At 42.4% G+C, this 16,879-nt stretch overlaps 1 protein-coding gene across 2 annotated transcripts in view; it reads right to left on the reverse strand.

Moving 5' to 3' along the window:
* The window catches only part of PACRGL (parkin coregulated like), a 37,504-nt gene that overhangs the window by 7,465 nt on the left and 13,160 nt on the right, over window positions 1–16,879 (reverse strand). The window contains exons 4-7 of one of the 2 annotated variants that reach the window (XM_077814615.1): window positions 13,875–13,965; window positions 9,376–9,510; window positions 6,025–6,132; window positions 1,173–1,253 (exon numbers count right to left, since the gene is read on the reverse strand). In XM_077814615.1, coding sequence (XP_077670741.1) covers window positions 1,173–1,253; window positions 6,025–6,132; window positions 9,376–9,510; window positions 13,875–13,965 — 415 coding nt within the window. The remainder of the gene's footprint in view (window positions 1–1,172; window positions 1,254–6,024; window positions 6,133–9,375; window positions 9,511–13,874; window positions 13,966–16,879) is intronic. The other variant, XM_077814616.1, reaches the window with a different exon arrangement.

A 16,879-nucleotide genomic window follows, 5' to 3' on the forward strand; every position in this document is an offset into this window, starting at 1 on the left:
AGCCTTCTTACGTATGTAATTCTCAATTAAATCAATAGAAGCTGTGTGTTTGACAAAGGCAGAATTAATCCTCGATAAGGGTTAGGAGATCATTTAAAGACAACAAGGGAGGAATGAGAGAACTTAAAGAAGGGTGCAATACTGGTTAAGAATTTCTCTTAAGAAAAGGGGACAGGAAGAGAGGGTAGAAAACAGGATAAAAGAAGGAGAGGGAGAAGTGGATATCAGAAAGTTGAATATAAAAATGTATAAAATATCTCTTACTTTTTTATACAAAATTTTAGTATTTCTTAGTAATTGTTTTATTATTGATTTGGAAAAAATCCTGTTTGTTTGGGAAGACAAAATGTTACTACAGATAGAACATGGATCAAACTGATGCTTACTGTCGGACATTTCAATACTTTAGGTTAGCTAACAAAGCCAGTATTTTAAAAACATTACATGTCACTGCAGTAGGTAAACTTTTTTCCTCACAAATTTCAAGTCCTGGAAGTAGAACTATAGAGCTCTTCTGGTGTCTAGGGAGGAAAAGAATAGCAAATGTTCCGTCTCACCAGTAAGGTTGCACACACCTCCTAGCAGAAACAGTTTAATGTTTTACACGCTTATCTTGCAAAGGGCATCTACGTGGATAGGCAGTTACTTCTCAATGGAGTCCCACTGAAGGGGACTCAGTGTGGGACTAAGAGGCCTGCTGTGTGGATCCCTATGTAGGTGTGGATCCTTGGAATGTCATGTTAAGGTGTGCACCTAAGTTTCTTATGAAGGAGCACAAGAAATTAGTGTGAGGATGTTTGACAATTTAGGTGTTTAAGTATTTTCTATAGAAATGTAAAATAAAAGGCCATAAGTGACTGTATTACATGAAGTAGATTCTATTTCTCTTCTGTGTCACAATTCATATACAGGAAAAATAAAGCTATTTTCACATTATGAATCACTACACAACACCACTAGGCCCCAACCCTGCAAAACCTACACATATGATTAATTTTACACACAGTTGTTCCAGTGTGTAGAGTTAAGCACATACATAAGTCTTTGCAGGAGCAAAGCTTGAAGGATTCAGAGACTTGAAATCAAAGTTTTCTTGACATGATTTAAATTCACGTATATTTTTATATTTTTTAACAAAATGTAAAATACAGAGAATAATCTGTTCAACTCACCTTTCCACCATACTGCTCTAGCTTTTGTAATGCAACAGTGATTTGCTCTTTGAATTTCTTGTCCATTAACCTCTTTGAAATCTATTGGAATAAAATAAATATAAATATAACTTGGAAAAAAGGTGATTGAAGTACAATGTATGAAAACCGACCACATTTATTTTTGCTTTAGAATACTGCTTCACCTTAGTTCAGGAAAGGGAAAGCAAAAAGAATCATTACTTTACGCATAGTAGGTAATGCCAAAGTAAGACACATGGTCAAAAGCAAAAGGGGAAGACAAAGTTTTCTGAAACAAAAAACATAGCTTTGCAGAAATGCCCAGTTTTTGCAATGATGGGTGGCAGTATAAAATCCATAGACAGATAGCTTTTATATTTGTTTGTATGTTTGTATGTTTTTTTTATTTTTGATGCAAAACAAGAGTACCAGGAGGAATACGAAACAGTTGTTGGGAATAGGCTGGAGAGAGTTCCTTTGCCTGTGCCCCTGTTTGTTAGAACTCTCCCTCCCTGGTCTCTTACACAGGAAGCTTTAGTAGTCCTTGCCCTGATTTCTCAGGGTTTTCCTGCCAGGCCTCTCTGCCTGGAAAGATTTGGCAGTTTCTCACTTCAATGGATGCGTGTCTTCTACCTCAGAGAGTTATTCACTTTCTGCCCTGATTGCTCAAGAACTTCTCTCCCAGGCCTCTCTCACCTGGAGAGATTTTCCAATTCAGGCTCCTTCCTTAAGTAGCTCTGTGACACACCTATTAATTTTGCACTGCTGCCTCAGAGTACTTCTATCCCAGGCATTTCTACCTGGAGAGCTTTTATAATCCTTTTAGCAGGGCTTATCTCCTTTTTAGCAGGGTTCCCTCTCAGGCCTTTCTACCTGGAGAGCTATTCATGGTAGTTTCTGCCTTGGTTCTCAGGGTTTCTCTCCCAGGCCTCTCTACCTGGAGAGCTTTTAATATCTCATTGCCCTAGTTAGGGTTCCTCTCAGAACTCTTTGTCTGGAGAGGTTTTCATTGTTCAGGCTCTCTGGGAGCTCCTTCTATTCAGAACAAACCAATCTCAAAAGGTAGGCTCAACCAAAGGTACCCTTTAGCCATGTTTCTCAGCTGGGGAGGGGGACGGACTTCTTGTTTGGCTGACATTAGGAAGTCCACTAGGTCCTTGGCAGTACCCTTATCTCCCTCAGAGAAATATGAAGTGACCATAGCCCGAGGTCCCCCTTTTTGTAGGTAGCCCATACAGTGCACGTAACCCTCCATGTCAGTGACATGTCATGATTTACCACATAGGGGGCATTCAGATGGTAAAAGCCTTTTACTGCCTCTAGGCTGGTTAACAAAGCCAGGATTTCCCCAGAAATAAACTCTCTTACTGTGGCCTCCTGATCTGGAGAGGAGTCCTTCTGAATGCATCTGCACGTACACCCTTCAGAGTTAAAAGATCTCTCTATCCAAGCTCAGATCGCTCCCAGGACTTCCAAAGACCAGGGACTGTACTGTTTTGCCCACTGCTTTCAATACCTGGCTTAGCAACACTCACTTTTGTTCTTGCTATACCCACACTATCGTGTGGATAACATTCAGCAGGTTAGGACCATTTTTAGCTTCCTTTTTCCTCCAAGAAGAGCTCTTCTTTTTAGCAGAGGTCCAGTTGTTGCCCTGCTTTGCCACTATATCATGATCCTGGATTTTTAGACGCATGATCAGGTGGCTGTATGTCCCTATCCAAGCCATCTTCCTTCTGTACTGGCTTCAGTCCACAAAACCCCAGCTTTCTCCTTAGCCAAGTTGGACTTTGACCCTGGCTGGACCTTGATCAGGTTTTGGAGCTTGGTCAGCTCCTTTTGCAGTAGTAAGCACTGCTGGTCCGCTGTCTCCTTTTCAACTTTGAGATGGGTCAGTTCTTGCTCCTATTTTAGTGCTTACCCTACAATCCTTTCCCATGAAGAGCAGATCTCTTCCAGCTCCTGCTGGTATTAAGCTACCTATATCCGTAGTTCCAGGATTTCAGCCTTGTTCCGATCAGCTGTAGCAGCCTTCTCTTCTAGCTTATCCCAGTCCTTTACAGTAGAGGTCTGCTGTGTAGCTGAGGGGCTACTGCTATTATTGCAGCCTCTGTTGTACATGGGAACTTACTGTTTATGGCACAGGACACCCACTTCTTTATTAGACTGCTACTCACTCCTTTCAGGAGGCCTTTCTGGGTGCCTAGCCCATCAGCCAATCCACCGGTATCCACACAAGCCTTGGGGTAATCTCTGGTCTTAGTCTCTGGCTCTTTTCCCAGTATGGTAAGCTGCTCCTCTAAGGCTTGCTGGGTCCTCTCTCGGGTCAGCTTCTGTTGTTGGCTTTCTTTCAGAATTCTGCTCAAGGAGAGGGTTTCTCTCTTCTGTATCTCTATTTTTGTATGGGCCCACTGGTCTCTATAATAGGCAGAGCATTCCCTCTCCAAAACAAGCAGATGCTCCAACTCCTTCTATCTTTTAGGCTGGAGACTTCCTACTCCAGGTTTCGGTTCAGCTCACCTCCTTCACCTGCCTATCATCTTTTGTGTAGCCAGTGTCTCACTCACTAGGCAGATACGTTTTGCTTGCCTTGGATACCTCTTTACATTTGGCCACCAGCACCAGCTTCACCTTCTCAAGATCAGCTGTCTCCTGCTTGGTCTGTCCCCAGCTCCTTGGCCAGCTCTTTCACCATTTGAAAACGGGTCTGTTCTATTCCCTGGACCTGGGTCTCATAAGCCTTTAGCCAGTTATTTAGTTCATACCAGAGAGCATTCATCTGGTTCTGCAGGTTGCAGGGGTGCCTGGTGCCCAACCAAGAGTCCTGACTATCCGTCATTCTCTGAGCTCCCAGGCCCTGTGAAACAAGTTTCCCTCGGTCTCCAACACCTCCTGTCAAGGAACCCTGCTATCCCTCAGAGATTCTTTTTGGGCTCTTCTCCACAGAAGTCATTTCAGGGCCCTGGCCTTGCTTCAGTTCCTGCAACACATTAGGTACATTCCCCATGTTCTCTTCCCTCAGGACAGACACTGCAGGCTGGGTCTTCCCTTCAGAAAAAGGGTTGTTCAAGACACACAACTGCTTTCCCATTTCTATCACATGGGCTTCAGTCCTTCCTTGTCTACCAGGTTTGCAAATTACAGGGAGTCCTGGGACTATGATAGTACCAGTACTGACTTCCTGAGTTAGGGGGGGCAACACCTTCTTATGTGGCCCATTTCCCCACAATGGAAACAAAACTATCCGTGGGTAGCCTTCCAAGCCCTAAACTGAGTCCCGACAGTCCTCTGTTCTGCCTTAACTATAGCCTGGGCCTCAGCCATTCGTGGCTGAGTGTCTTTATCCACCTGGCCTTCACTGGTCCCAGCAGCCCTCATGGCAACCGGGCTGGACTTACAACCATGGCTTGTATCAAGCTGAATCCATCTCACCTGACCCCCTTGCCCATACTACCTAAAGCTCCACGGGGGGTGTCTTCTGACTCTTTCCTCTGTGGCACCTGCAGCGGCCGGGCCTGGGTAGACGCTGTTTTAGCTGCCAGGCTCCCTGCCAAGCCTAAGACTGGTGATCCTGGAGTTGCTGCTGTTGAAGCCCCTCCCGGGTTTTGCCGTGCTGTTGCTGGGTGGCTTGCTGAGGCTTTGAAGCTGCCACAGTTTGCTGCTGCTGGCCTACAGCTCTTATCAGCTCTTCCATGGTCCCCTTGTTTGCAGGGGCTGGTCCGAACAATCCTACTTCTGGTACCAGTGTAAAGTGGTTGAACTCACCTCTCGCAAGTGCCCCCTGGCCAACTGCGTGTGCCTGCACTCTCTCTCTCTCTCTCTCTCTCTCCGTTTGTGGTGGGTCTTCACTGACTCAGCCCTCCAGCCAAGTCATACACAGTATGTCTGTGAGATAAAAGCAATGCAACCCCCTTTTGGGGTACTCTCTCAGTGCCCTCCGTAATGTCTCTCTCTGTTTGTCCCTGTTCCGCAATAGAGCAGTGCTCCAGAGCTCTTTCCCTGGAGGCAATGTCTTCATCCTCTCAGGGCCTTTCTGGCTCCAGCTCTTCAGCTGGGCCACTACAGTTCAATCCCACTTCTGGGGTGCCTCAAAGTCCAGGCCACTTTCCCAGTAGCTGCTGGTGAGGATCCGGGCCTGCCCTCTACTCTGGGTGCCAGCCCAGAGACCCTATAGATAGCAGCCGTCTGCAATGTCCCTTTAAATAAACTGCATTGCTGCTATAATTCCTTGGGCCACTTCCCCGTGCTCCCGCACATTCTTCACCCTAATCTCAGGGTCTGGTCCTCGTGGAGTCCCAGCAGCCAGCCTGGAGCACCATCCACTCTCCTCAGTGTGGCCTTGCAGCTCTTCTTCTATTAGCCTACTGGGCCCTGATTGGCTGCTTCCCACAAAGCCACTCTAGGCAGCTTGGAAGACCTCTCTACTGCCCTTTTATGGGGTGGGGTGTGGCAGGGACATAAGACCTCCAGCAGGGGGCCTCAGGACCTAGTCCTCCCCATCACAGCAACTTTAATGGGTTTTGTTACTAAATATTAATATTTAAAATTCACAGGTAATTTTATAATAAACAATGTCCCTTCAAAACACAGTAACTAATATGTCTCAGTCTTTAGGGGGGTTTATTGTACAAATTGTTCTTTTGGTCTAGTAGCATATACTGAATGTTAGAGCTCTATAATTCACCATATATTATAATAAGACTATGGCTCTCTGCTAAAGCTTATCAAGAAATGCCTTTCATGGAACAGCTGAAAGTTCCATCATCTTTGTGTGAAATGACAGGAAGTCTCTAAACAAAAGTAACATAAAAAATGAAGAGGCACAGTTACTGTGTCAATTTTTTGTACTTACGCTTGTGAGTAGATGTTTCAGCTGATCATTAAGAGCAGGACCAACAATGGCACTCAGCTGTACCAAAGCATTCAATCCTCTTTCAAATACTTCACTGTTTGAATGGGCCTTGTAAGGGAGGGGGGAAAATTAATAAACTGCTGTCAAACAGTAATTCTCGATCAAATGTGCAAGCTCACTAAAACAGCAATCTCTTGAGTAGAATAATTAGTACTTACACAGTGCTTTACCTTTTCAAAGCACTGAAACTAATGTTTGAAGAGGTTTAGAAACACAAGTACAGCATTATTGAATATGTTAATATCAAGCATGTGTCATTTAAATGCCAATGTATTTTCAGGGGGGAAAAGGGAAACACACCCAACACAGCATCCAATACTGGATGCTGATGGCAAGTTTCAGAAGTTTTTCAGAATGAAACAGACTTTAATTTATTCTGTAGTGTGACAACTAATCATTTATTTATTTGATGGAGAGCAAGCTAGGTAGTTAAAGAAACGATAGTAATGTGACTGTTATTGTAACAGCATGCAGTATCTTTGGGGGAACATATTTTATTACATTTATGTAACCTGTGGGACAGGGAATGTGATTATGTTCTACTTCCTGGGGGAGGGTTACCACAGCTCCTTCACAAATTAAAAAGGGGCCCGAACCATACAAAATACTCTGGCCTATTAGGGCCCCATAAGACTGATGGGTGACTCCTGGTATGTCTAATGTGTGTTTAAATCAGTTTGTTGTTTTCATTATGTCTTCTCTGCAATGCTTTCACCTTAAAAATAAATGTGCTTGCTTAGAAAGAGCTGTGTGGTAACTTGTCACTGCTGGCAATACATTGTTCATAGCCCTTGGAGAGAGAAATTAATTTTACCGGTGCTGGCCATTAGGCAGACTAGCTTGCTGGGGATATCCCAGTATAAGGCAGGGCTATGTGCAGGCTTAAAACACCATGTCAGATGGGAGTGGGACAAGGGTCCCCCCGCAGAGACTGGTGATGGCTGCACACCTGAGACCTGACTGGGCACTCCTGAAGTGAAACATGAAGAATAGAACACAGGTGCAGTTACTCAAACTGTGACAAGTCCATCTACAGAATCTCAGTTTTAGTCAGGTGTTTACTACATTACCCTACAACATTTTTAAAAAGCATTCAAGAAACGTGGATTAGCTGCAATTATAGTATAGTAAGTAATTTTAGCTACTAAATTGGTAAACCCAGAGTAACTATTAATGGTAGTGTTAGGTTGGAAGAAGATATTGAATGAGGTCCCTGCCAGGATCTATTGTGGATCATTAACAAAATGTGTTACAGAACACTAATGACTGTCCTGTGTAAGGATCCACTATTTGTTATACTGGATTGTAGTAGTAATGGATGTATATGAAGTACTTCTTAGGCCTCAATTAGAGAAATGCATTTAGTTTTCAGCATTACATTGTAAGAAGATAACTGGGAAAAAGTTCAGACAAAAAGGATAAAAATTTGAAAAAGTCTGAATAACTAGAACTACCAGAATAGGCCCAGGGAACTGATAAAGGCTATAAATATTACTTGACTCATCTGTAGTGCCCATAACGTGAGGATCTCAAAGAATTCTCGAGTATTAATCCATCCCCATAAAACCCATGGGGTAAATAACAATTACTACCCTTTTATAGGTGAACAAACGGAGGCACAGCAAAATAATAAGTAATTTAACAAATAATTTAACTTGGCTGAATTCACACAGCAAGTCAGTGGGAAAACCAGAAATATAATCCTGAAAAGAGACCTGGACACAGATCCATAAAGAGAGCTAGGTGCTGCAATGCTGAACCTCTGAGCATGCCTACCAGATCAGGCCCCACAGACAAAACAGGCATTCCTCCGCCTATCTTCCCCTGGCTCATGGATAACAATAAGGCTTAGGTGGGAGAGAGGAATCCAGATACCTAGAGTGAGGCAGCAGTGTGCTTGCTCAGAGGCAGATACTTACATGCCTAAGGAACTTTTAGTGGAAATTCAGCACTGAGTTTAGGTTCCTACAGGGCTGGATGGCAGCCAAGTGGGGGGTTTTAGGGATTGCAAAGGAACCTAAATCTGGAATTTAGGTACCTAAGCATCTTTTCAGATCTGGCCATTGTATTAAGAGTCCCCATACAGGTCCATTCCAACCTAAGACTTTTGCCTTGCCATAACCTTTCAATTCCTTCAAATGAATTACTGTAATACACATTTTTAAAAAGTATGCTTAGTCCCATTTTCTAATGTTATTCGTCTTTCCCCCTTGATCTATTCCATTTCATCCTTTGAACCCCTTTAATTTTATTTCAATCCTTCCATAAAATAGTCTTATCTATTTGCTGTGGGTCTGTGCATTTTACCTCATATGTCCCTTTACCTTTGATTATATGCATATTATACATAAAGCACAATGATGTTGAAGTTCTACTGGTGCCTATTTCCCACACTCTGAGTATGTCTACACTGCAACGTAAGACCAAGGTTAATGGGAATCCAGTTAGCTGACCTGTGTTAGGGAACCTTAGGCTTGAGTGTCTACATTATATTTTAACCCTAGGTTAAGAATTTTCTGACCTGTGCTCGAACCTAGTGCTCTGGTGTTCACACTGCAGTGTGCAGAGCCATATCAAAGTAATTATATCTCAGAGTCCCTAGAGCACTCCCCCTCCCAAAATGTGGTCACTCTAGCCTTAGGAACATGATGCACTGGAGGAAAACTTTACTGCCCACCCTGCACATTACCAGGAAGCACCCCACTTTGCAAAAGGCTTGATGGACTTGCTCTCCTTTGCACACCCAGGAGGCTCTCTGATAATGTGCTTGCAAATTGGTGCTCAGAACAGAATAAGTTAACGCTGACCTGAGCTGCCTCCGTTTGCCAACGGGGAGGGAGGGAAGGGACTTCTGTTTTCAATAGAGTGCAGATTCTTGGGATAGAGAGGACTAAGGAAGATGTCCCATGGAATTGTGGGATACTTCCAAATGACTCCCAGGACCTGAGTCAAGTGGGGTAGCGACTACACTGCAAAGTAATAGGGCTCAGACCCTGCTTGACTTGAGCTTGGACCCTCCTGGGTCCCAGCCCTTGGCTAACACAATTGCAGTGTAGATGCAAGGAGTGGTCAGCCTTGAGCCCAGGCTCAAGTACAGGCTTACACTGAGTGTAGACATTCTCTCAGAGCCTGAAGAGTCATTCGAGAGCTGCCCCACTTCTCATGGGTTGCTTCTGTCATCCTAGGACTCAGATAGTTTCCCATCTGCAACACGTGTACCAAACTGTGACTTTTTTTCTTTGTAAGAAAAGAATCCAAGACTATAATAAATGAAAAATAAGAGAAACATACCAGAGTAGCTTTTAACACTGGAACGAGTCGAGGCAACAAGGGAATTGCTTTTTCAGTAGCATCTTCAACCAAGAGTAATTCCTTAAAGCCCTCCTTTGATACAAATGTATATGGGTGTTTTGTCTCTCTTAGTCCCTGTTATATATGGAAAATATCTTTTCTTAATATGTAACTTTTAACACAACACTACATTAAAACATCAAAAAGTTCCCTCTAGTAGCAATATATTGCTTATGTTTTATTGCAGCAGCCATTCAAAAACATAAAAACACACTTACTCCACCATGTGGATTCATTGAGTATACCTCTGCTCACTAAATATTCAGGTTTTTTCCTTGATACGTGAAAGAATACTTCTACCCTTTTAATATGGTCATTTTCATCAACAGATGTACTTCTTTCTCTTCATTCCATCTTCCCAAAGTAATTTCTCCACAGCCCCATGAACAGAAAATAGATGACATTTCTAAGGGATTTCCCCTGCTCTTAATGAAAAACAGAATGCAGTACAAGGCTGACACTTTAAAGTGGTGCAGGCTTGTGATGTCCTGAATCACAGGAACTCACAATCTATATGGCAGAAATCTTTGATTTGTTCTGTGAGAGAAGGTCCCTCAGCCACTTCAAATATTAAGAGATTATTTTTTCTTTCAAAAGCATCTAAACATAGCTCAGATTCAGCCTAGCACGTCTGATACAGGACTCTAAGACCTGATCTACACTAAAAAATTAGGTCTATCCACCTTCATCACTCAAGGGTGTGAAAAATCCACACCACTGAACGGTGTAGTTAAACTGACCCGATTCTTCTGTCGACCTAGCTACTGCCTCTTTGGGAGGTGGATTACCTACACTGATGGGAGAACCCCTCCTCTCGGCATAGATAGTGTCTACACTGAAGCGCTGGAGCTGTGCTGCTGTAGAATTTCAAATGTAGAGATGCCCTAAATTTAAGTTTGTAGAGATTCTTGGAATGTCTTTTCAGGCAAACTCCCTGCCAAATGTTGGGAAAACAGGAAATAAGACTGGACACAAAGTAACTTATAGCGACCAGTACAAAGAGCAGAAGGTAAGGATAAATTTGAGCATAATTTTCGACTAGGTTTCCTGGCTGCTTACTGACTGTAATTCATTTTGATTGACAAGGCCCCACTTCCAGTGAGTAAGATTAACTCACTGAAGAGAAGGTTCTCTTTACATAGTTGGGATGGACCTAAATTTATTTACACACAGGAAACTGGTGACTGACAGGAGAATATCTGAAACCACAAAAGAATAAAGGATTCTCTACAGGAGCTGGAGCTCTGAGACCCAAATTCAGCTCTGGATGAGCTATTTTGGCAAATATGCCAAAGGCCTTCCTCTTCACACCACAATGCTATATTCATAGATATTTAGGTCAGAAGGGACCATTATGATCATCTAGTCTGACCTCCTGCACAACACAGGCCACAGAATTTCACCCACCACTTCTAGAGTCCTACCAAATTCACGGTCCATTTTGCTCAATTTCACTGTCATAGGATTTTTTAAATAGTCAATTTCATGGTTTCAGATGTAAACATCTGAAATTTTAGGATGTTTTTGCTCAGTATTTTAGAAAATTTACCACTGGACAGAGCCCTAGTCTGAAATATTTCAGGCCTTAAGAATGAAAGTGCTGAAAGGTTGTAAAGGGACTGAAAACAGGATTTGAATTGAAATCCCTATGCAACTTTAATTATAGTGGTCACTCCCCAATAAAATAAAGTATTATTATGAACAGCAAAATCCACAAATCTTTTTGGTTCTTGTTTGTTCAGCAACTTTCCATTACTCTCTCCAATAACCCAAATTACAGAGGAAGATTATTTTTAAAAAATGTTCAACTGCTCAAACTGATTGACCATCTTCAAATATTATCTTTGTTTATACTATGTTTATCACTGTGGAATGTAACTTAGTTAGATTAGCTTCTTGGGAGCTGTAATTCACTCCAATTTGAGATCTTTGAGGGCTCAAAAACAAATATCTATAGAAACTGACAGTGACTAATTGTAATAAGATAACTGAAAAATAACTGTTTTGGCTGAACATTACCCCTCAGCTGAAAGTCTGTTTCACACTAGGGATGTACTATCTTTTAACAATGACATTTTACAATATCTATGTGGGTTTATTAAAAGCTTACTCGCTTTCAAAATATTAATTCTCTTAAAATATTGCTGGAAATCCATCACAGAGTTCTCATTCCCTGGGAGAAATGTCTCCAAGAACAATTTAAAATAATATTAAGACACAAAACTATTCAAATAGAGCAATACATTATCACAACCTCCATAAAGAGCTATACTGAAATTTTCCAGTTCTTCAGAAAGCATTATTAGGACAAGTATTTATTGGGCCTATATAAGGTCAAAAGGAGAGTTTAAACGGATTACAGAACAGCATTGTCACCATTTGATGTACAATGCATAAAATACAGACTCTAATCTCTAAATCATACTCAAAATAGGCCAGATGTGGCTATATGCTGGGAGTTTATGTATTAATTTAACTCGATAGAATAAGATTGTACACAATTTAAGATTTCTAGCCCTTATAATTGTGAAGAAAATCTTCCAAATAAGAACTAGTAAATCCCTGTCTTCCCGAGTTTGTATACAGATAAAACAAAGACAAATGGATTCAAGGGGAAGTTGCCTCTGAAACATAATGACAATTGAACACCACTATTATTAACTACTGTTCTTTTCCACAGAAACATTTAGCTAACATGCTTATTTTTTGTTCTTAGATTGATGGGAAGGAAAGCTACAGCCCTCTATAGGCAAGAAAAACGCTATACTATAACAGTCCTTTCTGTTCTTGATTTACCCTCTGACTGAATCCTATTCATGTGATGTTTGCAAAGGGTAGAAAGGAAGAAAGAATGAACAGCTGTTCCGCTTCACTTCTCCTTTCATACTGGATTGGGAAGGTGGTTTTACTTGAAGTTTTCCCTCTAGCCACTAGCATTTTTGGTTGCAATTGCTAATCAGCAGCCATTAGGTGCTTCACCTTCTTTCCCCTCTGCCTTTCCTAGTTAGTGTAGCAGAGAGTATGCAAAAGAAGAGAGCTGGGAGGAAGATGAAGAGAAGGACAAGATGATCCAAAGCCCAAGGATAGAGAGAAAGGCTTCTGCCGATGCCACTAAAACCTATCCCTTAGGCCTTCGCTTTGGAAGGTGTGATGGATTAGTGTATGTCTGTACATAGCTATATCAAAACTCCATCTCGGAGTGGGGATTCCAGAAGTGTTAGTAAAGGGCTAATAAAGCACAGAAATCAAGAGTCATTAATCTGGATGGTCTCCCATTCAAATGGAAACATCCTAAGACAATAAGCTAGCTGCTACCCAGTGTAACTAGTTCTCTTAGGTGAGTCTGTAACCAACCATCAGATCACCTGATGAGGAACTCAAAGCCACTGAGGAAAGTCACTTGAAAGGGGGGACTGCAACCTTATAATGGGAAGGCTCTCACTGACTTTTGTTGCGGACAGGGAAGGAGGGAGTAGGAGAAGACAACAATGGGACCCTGAAAGGACTGACCAAAGGACTCCTGGAGTGGTGGGGGCACTGGAAGGAGAGTTTTGCATAAAAGTTTTTATTTTCTATAGAGGTGTCTCTCATGTGCTTTGTTTGTGAGTAAAGTACAACTGATTTAGCAATTCTGTTGCAAAGTTTGTATGCCCCTTGCTTTCACTGTGCTCTATTTGCTGAAGAGGGGAACAGTAATCCAATGGATCCACAACTTCAGTACAACTCTAGGAACATGAAAAAGCTATGGGGGAGGCTTGGAAGATTCAGGGCCTAGGCAAAAGGACCGTAGAGTGCGCATAGACAACACCCAGACTCTCTCCAGTCTCAGCCTGCCTACGAGCACCTGGGATCCAATGATTGGATCCAGATAAAGGAGACTAGTGAATGTCCACCAGACGCAGCTCATCCAGTAATCCAGAAAGATCTACTAGCTACAACCCCTAAGGAATGTAACTTTTTGGATTCCACGCTGAGGTAAAGATGAGGTATAACAGTTGGGAATAAAACTAAGAGGGGTAAAATAAGTGTTCAAGTTCCTTGGAGGTGTTTGGAGGACTACAAAGTATCTGCTTCTATGCAGGTCCTCTGTTCCTCCCCATCTTTCTTCCCGTGAAGGTTCCCACTATCCAGCTGGTCTGGACACTGGGAACTGGATTTGCCTTTAAATGCTCAACATCTTAATATTATTTATTCTTGTAATCTGTGTAAGATTTGAATTTGGGTCTCCAGAAAACCACCAATCATGACAGTTTCTAGATATCGGCGTGAGTTGGCACTTGACATATGAAGTAATAAGTAAACAACTGTTTTAGTTATTGTAGTTATCAACATTCAATTACCCACCTATTTGAATAATGCATGCCAATTTCATTTTTTGACCTTTGCATGGCAAAAAAGCTTTGTATTATTCTATAATTATTCAAGAAAAGCAAGTTTACCTCAGCTAAAGTAATAAGAAGAGGATCAAATGGAAGAGTTTCAGGAAGACATTCCCACTGTAATTTGTGTTTTACTGAGCCATGAACCAACCTATCATGCAGAACACAAGTTAGTAAATGGTACAGAGAAACAAACAGCATATAACAGTAAATTTCTTTAACATGCTAGTCATACCAAAAGATCCACAAATGTTTTGAAAAAATCACTATAAAGGTATATATACCCATCTAATATGCACTGCCTTCCCAGTGAAATGCACAGCCCTATTTGGGCAGAACGCTATAGCATTTTGACACAACATTACAACTCCTGAAAAAGGCAACATCTAAATTCTTCAACAACCTGTAAATAGAGGCTAAAAATAAAATAGCTGTAAATAATAATTATTACATTGTATTTCCCATATATATATATATATCAACACCAACTGTTTTTCCTGCAAACTTAATGTACTGATAAAAACAACGAGGAGTCTGGTGGCACCTTAAAGACTAACAGATTTATTTGGGCATAAGCTTTCATGGATAAAAAACCCCACTTCTTCAGATGCATGGAGTGAAAATTACAGAAACAGGCATAAATATACTGGCACATGAAGAGAAGGGAGTTAGTTACCTTACAAGTGGAGGTACCCGTCTCTTCATGTGCCAGTATATTTATGCCTGTATCTGTAATTTTCACTCCATGAATCTGAAGAAGTGGGGGAGTTTTACCCCTGAAAGCTTATGCCAAAATAAATCGGTTAGTCTTTAAGGTGCCACTGGACTCCTCATAGTTTTTGTAGATTCAGACTAACATGGCTACCCCCTGATACTTAATGTACTGATATTTATCAAAACAAAAGTTTTCTGTTTATATGGATATTTACAAGATCAAACTTTTTTTTTTAAACTAAGTCTATCTGTATTTATGCTAGATCTAATTGGTTCTTCTTTAAGTAGATACAATCATGTATTCCACTTAGATGTGCATGCACTCAGGACACCAGAGCTGGAGAATTTTGCCTAGCAATACCAGCAGAAGGCGGCGTTCACGCCTCTTGCTCAAAGCCCCTCCTCTGGCTATATGAGACAGAACCACCTTGACCCTCCTCAGTTCCTTGTTACTTCCGTGGCTAGAGTTGGAGCTCTGTGTGGTTCTTAACCTCACAATCTCTCTCTATATATAGAACTAGAAAAAAGTCACAGTTAGTTAGTAACCTTAGTATTAGTTAAATTTAATGTTAGTTAATTTAGCTAATTATTTTCCTTGGGATGGCCTCCCCAAGAATGATCCCCACACCCAGTGCTTGCTGTGCTTGGGCAACGCCCATGTCAAGGAGTGGTGTTCAATTTGTAAATCATTCACAAAATGGACTCAGGTGGCTAGAGACCTTTTCCCAAAGCAACATCTGCTCGAACAGGCCATGTGGCCTGTTCCAGCACTGAGGCCCATGCTGGATCAGAGGTCATCCTTAGATTCTCAGAGTGCTGTCGTTTTGTGCTCTGGAGTCAGGGCCTCTCTAAAACGATGGCGGAGCCATTCCACATTGAGTGCACAGAGGAAAAGATCACATAAGAGTCTCGTGGAGATTCTTCTGCTTCCTCCAGAAAGAGCATGCAGGATGGCACAGGTGCCTCTAACCACTTCCCGGGACTGCACAGGAAGATTAGAGACGCTGTACTGTCAACACCAGTTCTGGCCCCAGCGTATCTGTTGAGTCCGGCATCAATGAGGACAATGCCAGTACGGACTGTTTCCACATTGACAGCATATCAGGCAGCAAAGGACCACCTCTGCCTTTCCTTCCCGACCTCTCCCTTGGTCCAAGACTTTACCAGGGCTACATCATTTATAGCCCCATTGGCTGGGCAGACTGCTGAACCTTGTGAACCTGGGAGAATAACATGAGGGGGAAAGGAGTCCAGGAGAGCTGGCTGTATTTTAAAGACTCCTCATTGAGATTACAGGGACAAACCATCCCAATGTGTAGAAAGAATAGTAAATATGGCAGGCGACCAGCTTGGCTTAACAGTGAAATCCTTGCTGATCTTAAATACAAAAAAGAAGCTTACAAGAAGTGGAAGATTGGACAAATGACCAGTGATGAGTATAAAGATATTGCTCGGGCATGCAGAAGTGAAACCGGGAAGGCCAAATCACACCTGGAGTTGCAGCTAGCAAGAGATGTTAAGAGTAACAAGAAGGGTTTCTTCAGGTATGTTAGCAACAAGAACAAAGTCAAGGAAAGTGTGGGCCCCTTACTGAATGAGGGAGGCAACCTAGTGACAGAGCATGTGGAAAAAGCTAACATACTCAATGCTTTTTTTGCCTGTGTCTTCACGAACAAGGTCAGCTCCCAGACTACTGCACTAGGCAGCACAGCATGGGGAGGAGGCGACCAGCCATCTGTGGAGAAAGAAGTGATTCAGGACTATTTAGAAAAGCTGGATGAGCACAAGTCCATGGGGCCAGATGCGCTGCATCCGAGAGTGCTAAAGGAGTTGACGGATGTGATTGCAGAGCCATTGGCCATTATCTCTGAAAACTCATGGCGACTGCGGGAGGTCCCAGACAACTGGAAAAAGGCTAATGTAGTGCCCATCTTTAAAAAAGGGAAGGAGGAGGATCCTGGGAACTACAGGCCAGTCAGCTTCACCTCAGTCCCTGGAAAAATCACGCAGCAGGTCCTCAAGGAAGAGGAGAGGAAAGTGATCAGGAACAGTCAGCATGGATTCACCAAGGGCAAGTCATGCCTGACTAATCTAATTGCCTTCTATGACGAGATAACTGGCGCTGTGGATGAAGGGAAAGCAGTGGACGTGTTGTTCCTTGACTTTAGCAAAGCTTTTGACACAGTCTCCCACAGTATTCTTGCCAGCAAGTTGAAGAAGTATGGGCTGGATGAATGGACTACAAGGTGGATAGAAAGTTGGGTAGATTGTCAGGCTCAACGGGCAGTGATCAATGGCTCCATGTCTAGCTGGCAGTCGGTATCAAGTGGAGTGCTCCAAGGGTCGGTCCT

Source organism: Eretmochelys imbricata, chromosome 4, assembly GCF_965152235.1.
Source record: "Eretmochelys imbricata isolate rEreImb1 chromosome 4, rEreImb1.hap1, whole genome shotgun sequence".
Lineage (NCBI taxonomy): Eukaryota > Metazoa > Chordata > Testudines > Cheloniidae > Eretmochelys > Eretmochelys imbricata.